The 17,804-nt window shown below is 31.6% G+C and overlaps 3 protein-coding genes across 7 annotated transcripts; 1 reads left to right on the top strand and 2 right to left on the bottom strand.

The window, feature by feature from the left end:
- Positions 1 to 374: 374 nt before the first annotated feature.
- Positions 375 to 7,362, bottom strand: LOC113874944 (probable histone-arginine methyltransferase 1.3). 5 transcript variants are annotated; one of them, XR_003506118.1, is made up of 16 exons: positions 6,846 to 7,337; positions 6,559 to 6,621; positions 6,212 to 6,314; positions 5,364 to 5,507; positions 5,173 to 5,276; positions 4,924 to 5,022; positions 4,766 to 4,835; positions 4,482 to 4,578; positions 3,734 to 3,788; positions 3,028 to 3,111; positions 2,563 to 2,640; positions 2,030 to 2,133; positions 1,757 to 1,929; positions 1,522 to 1,673; positions 1,233 to 1,416; positions 465 to 905 (listed from the first exon to the last, which is right to left on the bottom strand). XR_003506118.1 is itself a non-coding variant. In XM_027513259.1 (15 exons), the coding sequence occupies exons 1-15, from the start codon at positions 7,020 to 7,022 to the stop codon at positions 804 to 806; spliced, it is 1,605 nt and encodes a 534-aa protein (XP_027369060.1). In that variant the 5' UTR covers positions 7,023 to 7,358; the 3' UTR covers positions 375 to 803. The 5 variants fall into 5 exon arrangements, 4 of the variants coding, with proteins under 4 accessions (XP_027369060.1, XP_027369062.1, XP_027369061.1 ...); XM_027513259.1 differs by lacking the exon at positions 1,233 to 1,416 and having other exon boundaries at positions 375 to 905; positions 6,846 to 7,358; XM_027513261.1 differs by lacking the exon at positions 1,233 to 1,416 and having other exon boundaries at positions 375 to 905; positions 5,215 to 5,276.
- Positions 7,363 to 12,006: 4,644 nt separating this feature from the next.
- LOC113847516 (protein RALF-like 33) lies at positions 12,007 to 13,444 on the bottom strand. Its single transcript, XM_027476678.1, has one exon. It carries the CDS (start codon positions 13,405 to 13,407, stop codon positions 13,015 to 13,017), a length of 393 nt encoding a protein of 130 aa, XP_027332479.1. The 5' UTR covers positions 13,408 to 13,444; the 3' UTR covers positions 12,007 to 13,014.
- A 3,035-nt stretch (positions 13,445 to 16,479) lies between these two features.
- On the top strand, positions 16,480 to 17,635 carry LOC113848233 (40S ribosomal protein S21). Its single transcript, XM_027477650.1, has 3 exons — positions 16,480 to 16,596; positions 16,671 to 16,803; positions 17,570 to 17,635. The coding sequence occupies exons 1-3, from the start codon at positions 16,547 to 16,549 to the stop codon at positions 17,633 to 17,635; spliced, it is 249 nt and encodes an 82-aa protein (XP_027333451.1). The 5' UTR covers positions 16,480 to 16,546.
- The last annotated feature ends 169 nt before the right edge of the window (positions 17,636 to 17,804 follow it).

Genomic DNA, 17,804 nt, shown 5'->3' with positions numbered 1-17,804 from the left:
GAGAAAAAGAAAAACGAGACAAGAAAACGAATAAAAAATAGATTTTTAAATTAATCATTTTTACTCTTACACTATAATTAAAAAAATTATAGACACTGGAATCATTTCAGTAAAATCCCCTTTCCTAATTTCTTCTTAAACTAGAAAGAGAATTTTGGGGGTAAACCTCACGAGTTTTCTACTTCTGCTCCATCCCTCTACCATTTCATATGAAAATAGTATTACGGAAACGTGTACTGCCATTCTCTCTTCGCAAAATCTTCCGGTAGGGAAACAAAGGTGTCACCAAGTTTTTCCTCGCTTTTTTTGGCACTTTTTAGAATTTGATTCTAAAAAGTCAATTTTGAGCAACTAGAACATGAAATACAGAATTACCAAATCAACAATACTTAAATGAATTTTCCATTTAAAAACTGATTCCCAATTGCTAAATAATAATAATACATTAAAAGACACGGCTTTGACCTGGTAAAAGTACTATTTCCGATCACTCGTACAAGCATGACAACAGTGTGTTTGCATCGTTTTACTAGAATATATTGGCATTGTTGATAACCTTACAAAGACAAATTCGAGATCATCTAAATAAATTCCTAGGTTTGCCAAGCATAATGATTCTATATATTGTTGGTTAAATAAAGCAATCGAGTGTCCTGCAGCACAACCATCCACGATAGATAGAACAGAATGTTGATGAATTTACAGGCAAGGGGAATGTCCAAATACAGACAAACTGCCCCCACACTAGCTGCAGCATGGCAAATTCATGTTACAAACGGAAACCCAGGTTAGGATTTATCAAGTTAGGCATTCTGCATCAGTGAATCAATCTGGGCACATGAATTAGGCGAAGGCTGTTGCATTATTTCTGGTTCATCCAAATCCTGAGGTTGAATATGTATATCCTATCAAAGAAAGTGATTGTCACTGCCCACACTAAAACAGTAAAAAAATTATTATAAACAATCAAACCCGTGTGATTGGATTATTGTTAAATCATTAATGTCATTTATCCAACAGAGTAGCTGTCCAAGGAGAGCCAACATGAGCATAGCCAAGATTCTGTTTCATGTATTTTATTAATGTTCAAATTCCAATTTTGCATGTTCTGGCAAATAAATTTCAAGTTAAAGAAAAAACTAATTAATGTAAGGTGTTATGACTTAAGATTAATCCAGTCAGTGCTAGTTAATCATTAATAAGTTTTTGAAAATGGAAAATTTATTTCTTACTTTGGTTAATTCTCTCTAAGTTGAAGACTAAATACTAGAGAAAATAATTGTTAGGCGAGTTTCTTGGTCAGTCTACAGTCACAAATGCCCGAGAGATTAGTCTCATAATATTGCCTGTGGGAATACTTCAGTCAAAGACCGAAAATACTGGTTAAGATTTACTCATTCATCCTTTGTTCTCCCCCTAAATTGAAACGGCAGGCATTAGAAAAACACCTTATTTCCAGTTCCAAAATTTCCTGAGTTTCAACTCACAAACGCATGGAAAAAGAGAACATAAATTCAATACCTGTGTTTGTATAAGTGGTTGGGTTTGCTGATCTTGAGCTAATGCATAAGCTTGCGGTTGAGACATTCTATAGTAGGGTTCTTTCAGATCAAGTTTACAGGATGATGTTTGCAGAATCCCTCCTTGTTCAGCACCAGGACCCCACATTTTAGCTATAACGCAAATTGAAATTTTTCTCAACATCATGGTACTAGTATATAAGATTAATGAGGAAAAGAAAGAGATAATTACCAACCTGACAGTGTTAAATATATTGTATAACTCTGGGCATTGTGGGCAATCAAGTGAAATTTGCCAGTAATTTCTTGTCCTGCCATCACATAAATTGGCTGAGACAGAACACAGCGTAACTGATACCAATGGGTTGTCGGTGAACCAGGAGCAGTGGTAAGCCACCTTTGCACAGTACTGAGAATTTGTAAATATTGAAGACAAATCAACATACAGGAACAGTAACCAACTGAATAAAAAAACAGGGTAGACCATATAAATAAAGACAAATGTTTACCCTCCATTGAACAGCACATCAAACCAACATGCCAACCCATGCACTCTAGCACCCACAGAGGCTATGAATCTCAGAGGAATATCAATTTCATACAGTTCTTCTTCCTACAGAATAAAAAGTTATCGTTCCAGCAGTAACAATTTCATAGTCTACTTTACTTCAAGGAATCTAAGAATATGACAGAACAGAAGAAATGAACATAATTAAGTCCCCAGCTAATAGTAGACTATTTTGAAAAAAACAATACACAAGCAGAAAAATGCATGCCTTGTTTATATAGTTAAAATATTTTTCTTTTTCCAGTGAATTCAAGAATACCATTACAACCTACCAGATGACAGGAACTTCTATTAAAAAGTTTTCAATATGGAAAGGTGTTGCATTAAAAGAAATCTATTACAAGGAAAACTAAATGCAATTAAAAAAAACTAGCTTATTTGATTAAAAGTGCAATTTAATGGCACCAACAGGACCCTAGAAACATAAAACAATCTCAGAAAATAAAATGGATTTCGAAAAAAACTGATTCTTACCTTTATTTTGGTAAAGTCTATCACGTGGAACATTGGAGGAGCTATTAACAATCTTGGATCAAAAGCATCCACCACAGGCTTCAAGGAGGAAAAGAAAAGCAAAGACTGCATTAGTGATGGAAAAAAATTGATAATAACAGACCAATTTTACTGCAGCAAAACCAACAACACTCAGAAGATATATCCCTAAAAAGTTGAGGCAATGATAGCTAACAAATTTGTTTGTATCTATACTAATTTCTGTTTGTCAATAAAACCATGACTGTGCTTTTCTAAGTCTATACTATTCTCATCTGAATAAATCATAAAAGACATAATGTCTTATAATATCCACAAGCACAAAAGTAATCATATATCAAAAAGGTAAAAATGGATGCCAAATTTTAATTTGATGTGTATAATAGCATGAATGAAAGCATCACCATAATAGTTTAGTAAATTTCTGAAAACATGCCCATATGATACCTGAGAAAAGTATCCTTGAAATGCAGTCCCATGTAGGGGTGTCAAATCAACACCATAATAGTTTTGCTGCTGCCAAAACAGGGCCTGAACAATAACAAACAATGAGTTAAAAAGAGGAAAAAGTATTTGAAAGCACTCATAAGAGAATAGTTAGAAAACCAGCAAATTTCACTGAACAATAATCACCATATCTGAAAAAGAATGCTCTACAAGTATCATGATGCAATTCTAAAAGTATGAAATCAACAGCTTATGGCATAGATTCTACAAAGCATAATGATTTACAGTTTTTTCCTAAGCCCTTTTAGTCCATGGAATCACAGTTGAATTTCATTGAAATTCATTTCATCCAACAACTGATACAAAGCTCAGTAAGAGACACTTCAGACTGGCTTCTCTGTAATCCTAAAAATGCTTTTAGAAGCCAAGCCTGTTTCTTTTTGAAACAAAACAAACCTTTTAAAGATGTACAAGTATGCAATATTGAAACAAATTTGTTTGCGGGTGTAAGACAAGATATATGCACACCATTATGCATCATAATTTTAGGTAAAAAATAATAACATGCACCCACACGCACACACATGCACACAGACACTACTCAGAGAGAAGTATATGCTACCAAAGAAAAGGTCGGTGAGTGGGACAATATACTGACAAATTATATATACAAATATGAACACAAACACACATATTAATTACACACCTTATTAGCAATTTCAATAAACAAATATTCATCAGTGAAAGGTGCCATGTGAATCCTACACCAGTAATAAATTCAAGGTTAGGAGGAGACACATAATAATTACATAACTACAAGCATTGAGAAGGAGAATTTCTTTAAAGGACTTCTTTGTTTTTTGTTTAGATAAATGTGTTTTTCTAATTAAACAAACATGTTTAAAAATTTACAATAATTAAGTTTAAAATATTCCGTGATAATTAAAGAACATATTACAGGAGGAAAAAAAGCAAAGACTCTAAGGAAATAAAGTATAAAAAAATAGTTGTAGCTTTTGCTAAAAAAATGCGAAAAAAATGCAATATAAATGCTTTATTTAAAAAAACTTCTGCAAATGCACCCAATTCCTATTATCATTTGAAATTAAACAATAAACCATTCAGAACAAGAATCTAGACCTCGAAAATTCATATTTTGCTCAAGACATCAAACAAAATGTAGGTGTGACTCGAAAGACACATTTTTTAAACATAATGTACTTGGATATTATGGTAAATTTCCATTGAAATAGCAATAAAAATTACCATTAATAGAAATTGTTAAATTGTTGATAAAAAACATGGGTAAAAGAAATTTAAATAGAAACGTCACTTTCAAAAAGCAGATAATTATCTGCCAATAACTTACTTAAGCATAATCATATTATCATAGTCACATTTAATATTGTCACATACAAGAAGCTTAAAGAAAGATTGAAATGGAATTAATTTACCTTCCCACTGCTGGAAACATTTTCCCAGTAGGAGTGAGAAATCTATCTCTGGCAATGACATATGACTCCAGCATTCTTTCATTGACTAACAAGGTGCCTGCATAACAACAACAACAAAAAATTCCAAACGATAGAAGAGTGAGAATTTCAATCATATGCCTGAACTTTACACTACAGAACTGCAAAAACACAACATATTTAACAATTTAGATACATAAATAAATTATGCATGGAAAATCAACATCATTCTCCAGATTTCAAAAGCAGGCAGAATATGAGCTTACCCATGGGCTCAGAGATCAGAATATCTGCTTTCTCTGGCAATTCAACATCCTCAACTTTGCCTTTAATTACCTATACATAGTTGTTAAAACAGTTCTATGAATAATAAGATACCTAATGAATAATGATTATACTAAATAAAACAGAAAACAGATCTCACTGTAATTCGTTGAGCCAATGTTGGGTTTCCAGCTATAAGTTTCTGTGCATATTCTGCCATTTCAGATGCTTCCACAGCATAAACATGTTTTGCACCAGCCTAAAAGGGAATGACAGAATGACAAAATCTTAGGAAAAACTATATGATTGTATTGGGCAAGGAGATACCAAGAATCTTCATTAAATTAGAAGCAATGACACTTGTCATATGCTACAAATAGAGCTATGCCCAATTAAGATGCTGAGCTACCTGAGCAGCAAATAATGACAAAATACCACTACCAGCACCCACGTCAACTACTACACGACCCAAGAAATCAGTACGGTTCTCAATTACAGCAGCATAATAGGTTCCTGAAACAATTTATATATTAATTCATCAGGTCAAGGTAAAATACAAACAAAACAAAAAAATAGCACTAGAGTACAATAAGTTATAACCTGTCCGCACATAATCCTGCAACATATTTTGCTGATGCAAAAGTTGTCCATAATAATGAAAATACATTTTTGCAGAAGATGATTCTATCTTTTCATCAAATTTGCCTTTAGAAGTTGTAATAGTTCCATTTGATAAATTCCCTCCTGGAGTGAAAAATTAATATAAAATTAAATAAATATCATATCTTAGTGGAAAGAGAGAGAAAGTGATCTTGCACAGAGTAAAAAGATTCAATGAGAGCAAGTAAAATAAACAATGAAATGTACAAATAAGTGCATCAATGATGATGATCCATCTTAAAAAAGTAAAATTATAACCAACAGAAATGTTTGGCAGGAGAGTGGGTTGTCCACACAATTTAGGTGCCAGCTACATGAAGTAAAACACAAAATCAAGCTACCTACCCTGAAAATAGATGTGCAACAAGATCCAATGCAACATGAGAAGTACAGGAATATGAAATATCTTTGTTCCATTAATAATAAAGTTTCCCAAGTTCCTCTTTCAAAACTTGACATCAAACAAGGTTTCACTAAAATTAAATAACCTAACAAATTTGCTAGTTTGCTATAGATCATATTTCCAAACTTTAATCAGTGCATGAAAGAAGAAAATTTATTTAGCCAGCTAATAAGTTTAAAACGTGTCAAAAGAAAATGATTTTTAAGTAACAAATAAGAAATTGGTTCACAAATGTCATTCTAACCACTAACCATGACCTGAAGCAATTAACAATAATAATAAACACAAAAACACAGAAAAGGTGTTTGCTGATGTGCAATTGGAACAATGTCATATGACATAGGCCATTCCACAACAAGGTTTACACAAATTTCCAAAGCAGCACCTTGAGCATTGATTTCCTTCTTCCATTGTTGAACTACACAATGGAAGGCTGCACTCTCCTCCTCATTTCTAAACTGGATAGTGATTCCCCTGGAATACGGTGTCTGGTTCAAAAATAGCACTGTCAAAATGCATAAGTATTTGGCAACAGACCAACGAATTTCTCAACAATAATATTGCAAAATGCACCATGCAAACCTCACATAAGCATAAGTTTACATGAATAATAATAATAATAATATGCATTAAAACTACAACATCAAATCTTTATGACCCCAAGCAAACAACCACACAGATATTGCAGTTTTCCAACCTTATAAAGCTTAGCATAAAGATTCTGCTCCGTACCTTTTTACCAACGTCAGAACCTTCCACCATGCAAACTGATTGAACAGGACCCAACTTAAATAACTGTTAAATTAACCACAAAGGAACAATATTTAAGATATCCTGTTCAAAATAGTCTTCACATTTAAAATACACCGCCAATCAGGGAACAAAGTTAGGAAATGGAAGCATCAAAATTTAAGGGGGGAAAAAACCGCCTTCGCCATAAATGCATGTTATTATAGCTAAAAACATTTTGCAAGTATTATTGCAATAGCTACGCGAAGAAACAGAAGGTGAAAACAAACCTGTGCAGTTCGAAGATGGACATTGAGGGAGGTCTGTTGAGATTGCTGATGAATTTGGAGACCGTCGGAACCAAAGCGAGCGATCCCCGGCGAAGCAGAAGAAGGCGAAGAGAGGTCAGAAACTGATGCCAAAGTGAACTCTCGGTGCTTCCACTTTTGCCCTAAAGAATCCTCCATTGCCTTCTCTTTCCCTTTCTCCACCAAGCCACAATCGAGGTTTCTCTTAATTATTCTCAATAAAATAAATAAAATACATGAAAAATAATAATAGATATGAACTACGTGGGGGTGTAATTATTTGAGAAGAGAACCAAATGGAACTAGGGTTTGGGGGTTGGGGATTGGAAATTCTGAGAGCCGCCAGAGGAGAGTTACTGTGTTGAGCTTATGCTTAAGGTTAAGGGGCTTTTATTCAAGTCATGCTTTTGGTTCAGTTCATGTCCATGTTATCGATGCATTTCTTTCATAAATAATATGCAAATGCCAATAAGTGAAAAGAAAGAGTACCGCTATGTGTATGTATTACGCTTCACTCTTTCTTTTTAAAAATACAGATACATTGTATTTATTTTATTTTAAAGAGATAGATTGTATCTCAATTCTGTAACCTATTTTATGTAAAAAATAAATAAAAAATATTCTGCTCAATTAATATTTGAGATTGTTAATTAAGAAAGGTTAATTTTAATATATATAAATATATTAAAAAACAAAATTATAATAAAAATGGATGTTTGATTTTTTTTAATTAAAAAATATTATTTTTGTTCTTTATTTTTTATTCTTTATCAGTATTTATTTTATTTTTAGTTTTTTCTTGCCTAAGGGGCTGTTATCTAGTGTTTGCAGCAAACAAAATTTTCCCGATTTACGGCGATTCGCTGCTTTGATTCTTATGGGGCCCCAGTGGGGTCGCATCATGCAGAGGAGACGCCATCAGATATCCACCAAATAAACCATTATCTTTTGAATAATTCTAAATATTATACAGTATTTTTTAATTATTCATTTTTATATATTTTTAACATATTTATTGTTTATTTGATTATACATTTACAAAATATCCAAAATTAATAAACTATTTATAAGATAAAATAATATTATGAATATTTTTTAAGGAAAAAAAACATGTGTGCATATGTGTACATATATTGTAAGGCATTGAAAGGTAAATTTTTGTTTTTGTTTTTTGGGGTATATTGAAAGCCATGTTTTAATCAGGCAACACCTGATCATCCCCCGTCTGCAACAATGATGACAAAAGGAGATTAACTGATGGTAAATATATTAATAGATTTCCTCATAATTGACCAAGGGACAAAATAACACAGTAATGGAAGAATTATTTAAATGAATGCTTAGTAAGGTATATCCTAACTAGTATTTAAGGGTACTAATTAAATGTTTAAAATAAAAACATTTCTTTTAAATGTTATTAATATAATTTTTTAACATAATTTTTAATAACAGGAACTTTTTTTAAATTATTTAACCATTGATATAAGGACCTAAATTAGTAAGATTTACTTTATAAATGAAAAAAATTACTCATTTTAAGTAACATTGTTTTAACATAAAATAAGTAAAATATATTTCACATTTCCCGTTAAGTTTTTGTAAATTAAGATTGTGATTTTATGATACGCTTATACATATACACACACTTGTTGACTTTAAAAATAAACCTAATTTAAAAAATCTTATCCAAATAAGTATACATATCTACTTTTCTTAGTATCGTGGGATAAACATAAAATTCTCTGAGAACACAATGCAACTATATTTGGTAAGAGGGCGATATTGATTTTTTTCTTCATTATTAATCAATCATAATTTGTCATAATATTTTAAAAATTACTCTTGTAAAAATATTTTTGAAAAAAAACATAAAAATCATAAGTCTGATTAAAATTATTTATCATGTATATAAGAAAATTAGATTCCTCTTACTATGTGTTTAATTTTTTAAAGAACATTTCATATTTCCCAAGTCACAGTACAAGTCCCATTTTTTCAAAACAAAATTTAAGAGTGGTAGTAAGTAAACCCCATCTAAGGAGTTATGCAAATAGGCTCAAAGTCTCTTCAAACATTTTTCAGCCTTAAGGGCTTACTTCAATTGTTTCACTACTTTTGAACCTTTTCCTCGGGTTTCTAATTCCTTAGTCCGATGAATACTGTAAAAATTATTTTGTTTTGTGTTCCACGTTTTTATATCGGTATTTATAAATCTCAATAACATATTATGTATTATGATATTATGGAAATGAATTCACTTATCTGTACAATAAGTATTGACTAGCTTTCTTTACTTAATATTTTTTATAATTTTTAATTTATATTAACCTAATTATTAGTTTAAGAATTGTTAATAAATAAATTAAGTTTATAAAATTTTATAAATTATTTGATACTTTATAAAATAATTTTATTTTAGTGTTTAACATGCTTTTAAAAAAAATTCACTATAAAGTTATATATCTTTATATGTTTGATTTATTCAATTTTAATATACATAATTATAAAAATAATATCATATATTTCAAATTCAAACGTTAAATTAAAAAATTTTGAAGACATTTTCTATTACTACATCATTTTCTTTTTCAACATGGGAAAAAATTGTCAAAATTATATTTTTCTAAGTTTGAATTAAGCAAAAATGAGTTGTAGAAACATTAATAGATAGTACAGGTCCTGAAAAATTATATTTGTCAAAGTCCTCTTTCCACTTAGATACTGACATTATAATATAACCATGTTTTATAAATAGAAGCTTTGACCAGAATTTTTTTACAATGGTTCCTTCTTCTAAACCCATGTAAAGGATAAATGGAATTCCAAAACAGTAAAAAACGCAACGGTAACAAAATACGCTATTATAATTAACGAGTACAAACAGGGTGCCACATAAAAGCTTAAAGAAACTTAAATGACAAAAAGGCAATCATTAGCCATAAAGAAAAAGAAGACCCAGAGTGGCCGAGTGGACGAACCAAATCGGTGGGCACATACAAAAAGACTAGTTGTTATCATAGTTTTATAGCCATGATGAGGATATGTCGAGCATAGCATTGGCATGGGGATGCCTATGTTTGGTGAACCAAGTGCTCCTCTGTCTTTCTTTTTCATTTTTCTTTTATATACATCCAGAGGGGCTGTTAAGCCCAAAAAACAACCAAGAAAATCTAACCAATCAACCTAGGATCTTTATTTTTCTGTGATGGATGGCTACGTACAACTCACTATAGTGTTGGAAGAAGAATTGGGGATATTGTTGATATTAAGTATTTATATTTTAAAATGATTACTATTCCTTATGATGCATACTGTGTCACTTAATTTTAATAAATTCTTTTATAAACTTACATCTTTCATTAGTTTATTGATTTTTTGTACCAATATAAGTGGATATCACAATAATTAATAAACGATATCTTCCATTTATTTTTACAAACTTTTGTGCCAATATAAACAAGTGAATGATATGATTTTGCTACGGGAACTGTTTGACAACAAAAAAAAATATACTACGGGAACTAAGTAAATGATAAGATTTTACTGAGTAATGCTATTTTACGAAAGACTAATATCATTAATTACAATTTAAGATTGGGATTTTTATATTAAATACTGATATTAACTTTTTTATATAGTATGTTTCAGTTGTGTCATATCGTCTACTTTTAAAACGTCACGTGCATGTGTTTATATCATCTCATATTTATGTCTGATGTACATTCATGTAAATTGTTGTTTGTTAAGTATTTTCTACACTTTACACAATGTCTTGTTTTTCTACTGTTTCTATTTTACAATTTATCGGTAGTTAACGGCAGTATCATGTTATAAAACAAATAACAATGACATATTAAAATTTTGATAATAAATGTTTTAATTTTAACAGTATAAAATTAATAAAAAATATAATCTAAAATGGAAAATAAGAACAGAACACTTAAAGATATATATATATATATATATATATATATAAAGTATATTTTTAAATACACATATACATACACAATAAATAAATAAATAAATAAAATATACAGTGTCACGTATGTTATCAAATTAATAATACAAATAATAAGACTGAATATATTCATCTCATCCCATTTTATTGATTTTTCCCTAAGTGAATAATAGAGTTGATAGAACGATCTTTCTGGCTCATTTACAGCAGTTCGTCACGTGTAGTGTACTTTAACTAGTCGAACAAGCACATTTTGCTAACTCTAGTCCGTATCAAGCAAATTATGTGTGTTTGTCTATATTTATTATTTCAGAGAAGACTTTAATTGTATCATTTTATACCAAAAGGGGTCAATTTGATGTGATGAGAAATTAAATGTAGACTACATTTTAAGTCTTCTTGGTCTCTTCAAGGAATGAACTGGTTCAAGCATTTGTAAAGAGTGTTTTCCTATATTTACTGAAGGTAAATGTTATGCATGTAACATTGGCCATCCATAACCAAACTTTGGATGGATTTTTGAGCTTTTCCTAGATCGGCCAAAACTTTAAGGCTGCGTGTCACCCTAAGGCTCTAGGATTGCTAGATTTTCTCTCTCATTACATCGAATTATTATTTAGTAAATAGTGGTTGCGTCAAGTGTACTGATCTTTGACAGCTTAGCAGAGAGTTCCTTGAGATAATAGGTGTTGGAAGAATGCAAAATCACGTTCGGATATCATATGGGCAACGTTGCAAGCTAGTGATAGCCATTAAATATTGTAATAACTATCAAAGTGTGAATGTAGATATAGAAGAGTCTCTGCCCTTCGGGTTTGGGCTCTCTATTCAAGTTGGTGGTCCTGGACAAAATTATAGTTGGACAGGAGATAATAGGACAAAGGTTTATGAGGTGTATTTTAGTTGTCACACACAAGAAAAGAAGAAGTAAAGATACCATCATAATAATCATAGGAGCGCGTTCACTGATTTTAATTGGTGCGGATAATAATGCATGTGAGGCTGGCTTTAATCGAAGATAAGAATAGCATTCCTCCTCGGAAAAGGAAAGCAAAAGAAAACCATGATTTGAAAGGGTGTCTATAAAACTACCACTGTATTACTAAGGTTGATAAAGACCATAATAAATTTTATAACCAACTCGACTGAAGTAGGAGTAATTAATGTTACCACAAATTAGGTAATACTAGCTTTTTATTAAATTTATTTATGGAAAGTCAAGATTGCAATATAAAAAGCATGGGAAATAGATAGCTACGCTATCAGCGGCATGGGAAAAAAAAAGCCGTTTGCGTTTTAAAATTGTACTAATCGCATTTGATACCACCTATAAACAAAATTCACATGGGAGCAATAATCTCGTCTGGAGTACTCTAAATCAACAAAAAGAAAGAGGTACACCCACCGTATTTGTTCCCCACTTTTTTTTTTCCTTTTCGTTTAGAATGAAAAGGGGGGAGAAAGTGACCCATGGCTTTTGGTTTTCTTTTTTGATGATAAAAAAGACCTTAGTTTTCTACTATTTCTATGGGAACATATGGATAAATAGTAGATTTGCTAACATTATTGCGGTGATTGTGATTTATAAAATTGGGAGCATAAACAAAGGTGCACGGTCCAGCCGGACATATTCCTCAATTTCAACAAAATGTGAAGAAAGAAAAGGAAGGGAGGTACCAGACATATGCCAGCCCCCTTCTCTCTCAAGCCACATATCCAAAAGGCAAAATCCCAAAAAGAGGCACATTTTTAGTTCCCATTGTCCATTCCCCTCCTCATCCAAAAGCCACAAATAAAACCATCAATAATTGCCCTTCACATTACTTTCCAAAACTACCAAACGCTGCCCATCTACAATACCGCCAAATTTCCTCTTTCATTTTCAACCAAAAATATAAAATTAAAGCAAAAAACAGAAACCACCGACGAATGACAAGAATAATAATAAGAAATTACGATGATAGTATTTTTGACACAATCAATAATAATATGTGTACGTACCTAGGATTAAATTAAATTACAACACCAACACAAACACAAACGGCAATTGAATTTTATTCATCTCTACTCTTCTCTTCTCCTCTTCTCTTCTCTACTTGTATATATATGTAGTAGCATAACAATAACAATTTTCATCAATTACAAAAATATATAAAAAAATGAAATTAAAAAAATAAAATGGAAAGTTCAATTTCAACGTCTGCATCGGGTGATAGCACTGCATCCGCGCCTGTAGGGGTTGGCCTGAGCGCCGGGCCGGCAATTGTAATAGGAAGCGCCGCGTCGCGAGCAAGGGACAGTGTTCTTCCTCAGCGCACCGTAGCTTATGTACCTCCTTGCGGCTAATATGCGCCGATTGCTCTCAGAGTCCATCAGAAACTCGTTGTCGTCGTCTTCTCCGACGAGCAAGCTGCACTCGGCGATGGATCCGCGGCAGCCGGACTTCAGAGGTTGAAGGAAAGCGGCGAGGTCGAGGTCGCCGGCGAAATCGAGGGTGGCTGATGAAGAGAGAGCCACGTGGACGGCTAAGATCGCACACACCAAGAAGAAACCACTGAAACTGGTTCTCGTTTTGGAGCCACCCATGTTCACTTGAGTTAGCAACGCAACACACAAAGAGGAAAGAGCCTCCGCTCTCAGATTATAAGCGACGCTTCTGCCAAAATGCCCTCAGATGTGTCCCGTATTTACGAGTGCTGCCACTTGACTTTTACATGACTCATTGCTTCACACGCACTCCTTTATCATATTTTGACTTTATTTAACCATTTAGGTACCTTCGGATACAGAGAATAAGCGTTTATTTAATAATTTCCATATAATAATTTAAATTATAAAAGTTATTAAAATAAAATATTTTTTAAAATTACCATACAAATTCTTAATTTAAATCCCCCGATCCAAAGAAAAACATCATAATGAAAAAAAAGTCATTAAAGGGAACTTGAGTTGGAGATTATGCCATTTTGGGGCCCAGGTAATTATTATTTAGGCTAATGAAAGCTGTTCCAGTTGTTAGTGCGGCGAGAGAGTAAGATTTTCATATTGCAGCTGTTGAGACCGAATGCAACGTTGTGAAGACAGATACGATTTGTCTAATTAATTGAGGAACCATCTGGAAGGGGGAATAAATCGTGAACTAGACTTGAGAGTTGAAACAATTGCAGGTCATTTTTTTTAACATTATTCTATATTTAAAGGGATAATTTATTATATATATATATATATATATATTGTGCCAAGTGCCAACAATAAATGGTATCATATGATGTGTGCAACAGCACAAGTGCCCCTCTGATATTTTAACTTCCTTCTTTGCAATTTTTAATTTACCTATAATTTCTGAATTATAATTTTTAAATAATAAGGTTTTTAAGATTTATTTTAAATAAAGATATTTGTCAGTCATAATTTTTTTCGTTATGTCACATGATTTGTTATCGATTTAATTATTTTTTATTTAATATAATAAAACACTTAATGAAATTTAAAACATATAATAGAATTATTTTGTAAAATTCCATTACTTTTATTATTGTGTGATAATATCTCATTTTAACACAAGGTGGCTGTAGTTTAGTGGTAAGAATTCCACGTTGTGGCCGTGGAGACCTGGGCTCGAATCCCAGCAGCCAGATCTTTTTTATCGTCAAGTCTGTCGATTGTAAGAAGAACATCCGTGCTTTTATCTAAAACTAGATCGACATATGTTATTGAAATAATAATTTATTTTAAATAAAAAACTAAAATAATATCTATATTATATTGTTGAACCAGATACGGTTTTAAAAAGTATTAACTAGTTACTTAATAAATAAATTCAATATATATAAAGAGGCTGATTTAAATTTATCCTTTTTTATGTTACGTATTATAGGGTATTTATGGACAGAGCTCTGTGACAGAAAGTATAAGTATGAAGGTTAATTTTCGCTGTTCAGATTGTATAAAGCATTGGACTATATATAGTTTAGTGAGAATGCCAACTTTCCTTTCAATTCATGCAACCGCGTAAGTGATATGAAGCTGTCATCTGATGTTTGACTGCAAAAAACGTTTCTTAGCCACTCGTTAAGGTCCTTATTCTACGCCCATTACAGCTCTACAAAGTAGACGATTATGCAACATGCAAGTCACTGTCACGGCCATACATAAAATGTTGGAAAATATTTGAAATGGCGTCAATGCGATGTAGGGAGTGTTGTGAAAGAACTGATAAATGTGATATATAATAATATTTTAAAAGATGCTGAGACTCTTAAATGCTTATGGATTAAAGTTGTCAAACGTTAGAATAATCTATTTCTTTTATTTTATGTTAGTGACGGAAAAAAGTTAGATTATTAGTCGAAAAGTTTAGATTTGACCTATATTAAGTTAAAGTTAGGCCGAGTTAGTTATTAAACATTTTAGACTGAATTTCTTTTAAAAATTATTTAATTGAAAGGGCAAGGTTTTATGTCATTTAAATTTAATAAATCAAACTATTTAAACAGGCATGAATATTTTTGTTATTATTACTATAATACTTTTTTAAATAATAGATTTGATTTTAAAATTTAACTTTATTGATTTGTCTATTAAGCTTACTTGAATTTACACGTTGGGGCATATTAAAATTTTATTCATATTGCTATAAGTGCACAACTTGTCAAGTAATAAAACATTCTATCTCTGCAGATTATATTGTTGAGTATTAGTTGCCCAATTTAACTATTTATGTGCTTCGAATGAAAATTTAAAATCAAGATTGTAAAGGGACTAATTCTGGAACCGAGGAAAAAAAATTTAAAACTAACCGATTAGGTCAATATTAAATAAGAGAACTGATTCAAGCCAGCTTTTCTAAAAGAGACTTATTTATTTGTTTTTTAAAACTATTCAAATATATAAATACTGATATACGAATTATATATAAGTTATTCTTATTTACATTTCTTTAATAAAATTTTTGAATTTTTTCACAAGACATATGATATAATTGTCATTTTAATAATTTACTTATTTTAAGTTGCCTGTAAATTTGTAATAATTTAATTTTCAACATATAATTAGAAATATTGAAAATATTTTTGTTATTATTAATTTCACCTTATCCTAATCAAACTTTAGTCAACAAACAATGAACGATTTAATTACTCAGTTTAGTTTTAAAATCGTTGGTACGACACCCAAAGATGTCCTACCATCGGTGGGTTAAAAAGAATTTAAAAAAAGTTTGACATCATCGTACTTAACAAATCACCTGTTTGTTTTTGTCATTCTTAACAAATCACTTAAAAATTGGGCCGGTCGAAAATCTCACCCGGCCCAATCTCCAATAAAGCTAGGTTTTTCAGCTCTGTGTCAAAGTGTCATTTTCCGCAGAACCTTCGTCCTTTCGCCTCTCGTGGTACATTCTCTCTCTCTTTGATTCCTTGTTTGTTTATTTTGTGGTTTGCATTATGGTCTTGCTTTTGTATCCTCTCCTATTTAATCATCATCAGCGTCATAATCTCTGTTAACTGTGGTTTTTTTTTTTTCGTGTTTGATGTGATGTAGAATTTGGACATACTGCATGTAAATTTTACACGCACACATATATATTGCAAAAATCATATTTGAGCGTATTTAAATACACACATTTAAACGATTTAGTCACTCGTGGAAGACTCATAGTTTTAAATAACGTGTATGATTTAGGTTTCTGGATATTTGAAGAAAAGGCTTATATTGGGAGCATAGGATGCAGAACGAAGAGGGAAAGCTCACTGAGCTATACGTTCCTAGAAAATGGTGAATGTACATTTTAAGTTATGGGTTTTGCTGTTGTTTTGTGGAATTTGAACTGATGTTTAAGTACGTTGCAGCTCTGCCACTAACAGACTGATAACTGCGAAGGACCATGCATCGGTTCAGATTAACATTGGTCATTTGGATGAGAGTGGTATCTATAATGGTCATTTTTCCACATTCGCCCTATGTGGTTTCGTCCGGGCACAGGTATGTATCTTTTGTTTTGTCATTTTTCTGATGCATTGCTTAATTGCATTATGGTTTATTATTTCTGGATTTGTGTCAAGTAATTATATGATCCATATTTTCAAGTAAGTATATATTAGCAACTTGACATAAAAATTACCTAATAATGACAAATGACATTGCAAATTCCTTTTCACGTATTGATTGATTTTGGCTGATTGTGCTTTTGCCTATTTTGGCTCAATTTGATTTTGTGGTTGTAGGTAGATAGTTAATTGTGTTTTAAAATATAAGCACCTGCTAATATCTCTGGTATACTATACCACACCAATTTTTTTGGGTTGAAATGGCTGCTGGAGCAGCAATTAAAAAAAAAAGTATTAGCTACAAACTCAATTGGTTGGATGATTTTGTTCCTGTCTTCTTACCATTCTTTTTTTTCTTTCTAAAAACCTTTCTTATTGGTGGAGGGGGACAGAGACGTGGTTGGGAATTTGAGGGATGTTTGGTTTTCTTCTCTGGTTGTGTAATCTTATGTTATTCTATACCCCTCGTGTTGCTCTGTTGTATTTGGACGAAGGTATGATAGAATAATATGATCAACAAACAAGTAGACTATCAGGTTTCTGGCAGTTTGGTTGCATTTACTCAGAAATTTAGATTTAAATATTATTTATTTTGATTTCTTTTGGTCTTATTGCACATGCTTAGATATTTCAAGGTTGCATCTAGATACTTTACCCACGGCTTGTATTTTTATCTAATGATTTTATGTTTTTCTTTTCAGGGAGATGCTGATAGTGCCCTAGATCGCTTGTGGCAGAAGAAGAAAACAGAAGTTAAGCAACAGTAGAAATGATATTTTTTTGTCTGAAGTTCTACTATACTATTACTGGAGATATTTCAGTAATATGATTGTGGAATTTAGGTAATTTAGCTATAAATTCAGCAATATTTATTTTACCCAGCTTAAAGCTGATTTTTGACTGATTGACTACATTCAGAAATATTTGATTGCTTCC

The sequence above is a fragment of the Abrus precatorius genome, unplaced genomic scaffold (genome assembly GCF_003935025.1).
Source record: "Abrus precatorius isolate BTA unplaced genomic scaffold, Abrus_2018 Scaffold8, whole genome shotgun sequence".
NCBI lineage: Eukaryota > Viridiplantae > Streptophyta > Magnoliopsida > Fabales > Fabaceae > Abrus > Abrus precatorius.
This window is presented reverse-complemented; position numbering and strand designations above follow the sequence as displayed.

Bases quoted from the DNA above. Each gene is read 5' to 3' on its own strand.
- LOC113848233 (XM_027477650.1), top strand. From the start codon at position 16,547: ATGCAGAACGAAGAGGGAAAGCTCACTGAGCTATACGTTCCTAGAAAA. The intron at 16,597-16,670 runs GTGAATGTACAT...AGTACGTTGCAG, and splicing joins CTATACGTTCCTAGAAAATG to CTCTGCCACTAACAGACTGA. The intron at 16,804-17,569 runs GTATGTATCTTT...TTTTCTTTTCAG, and splicing joins GTGGTTTCGTCCGGGCACAG to GGAGATGCTGATAGTGCCCT.
- LOC113847516 (XM_027476678.1), bottom strand. From the start codon at position 13,407: ATGGGTGGCTCCAAAACGAGAACCAGTTTCAGTGGTTTCTTCTTGGTG.
- LOC113874944 (XM_027513259.1), bottom strand. From the start codon at position 7,022: ATGGAGGATTCTTTAGGGCAAAAGTGGAAGCACCGAGAGTTCACTTTG. The intron at 3,112-3,733 runs GTGTGTAATTAA...GTTATTGTTCAG, and splicing joins TTATTGAAATTGCTAATAAG to GCCCTGTTTTGGCAGCAGCA. The intron at 1,674-1,756 runs GTTGGTAATTAT...TTTGCGTTATAG, and splicing joins AATATATTTAACACTGTCAG to CTAAAATGTGGGGTCCTGGT.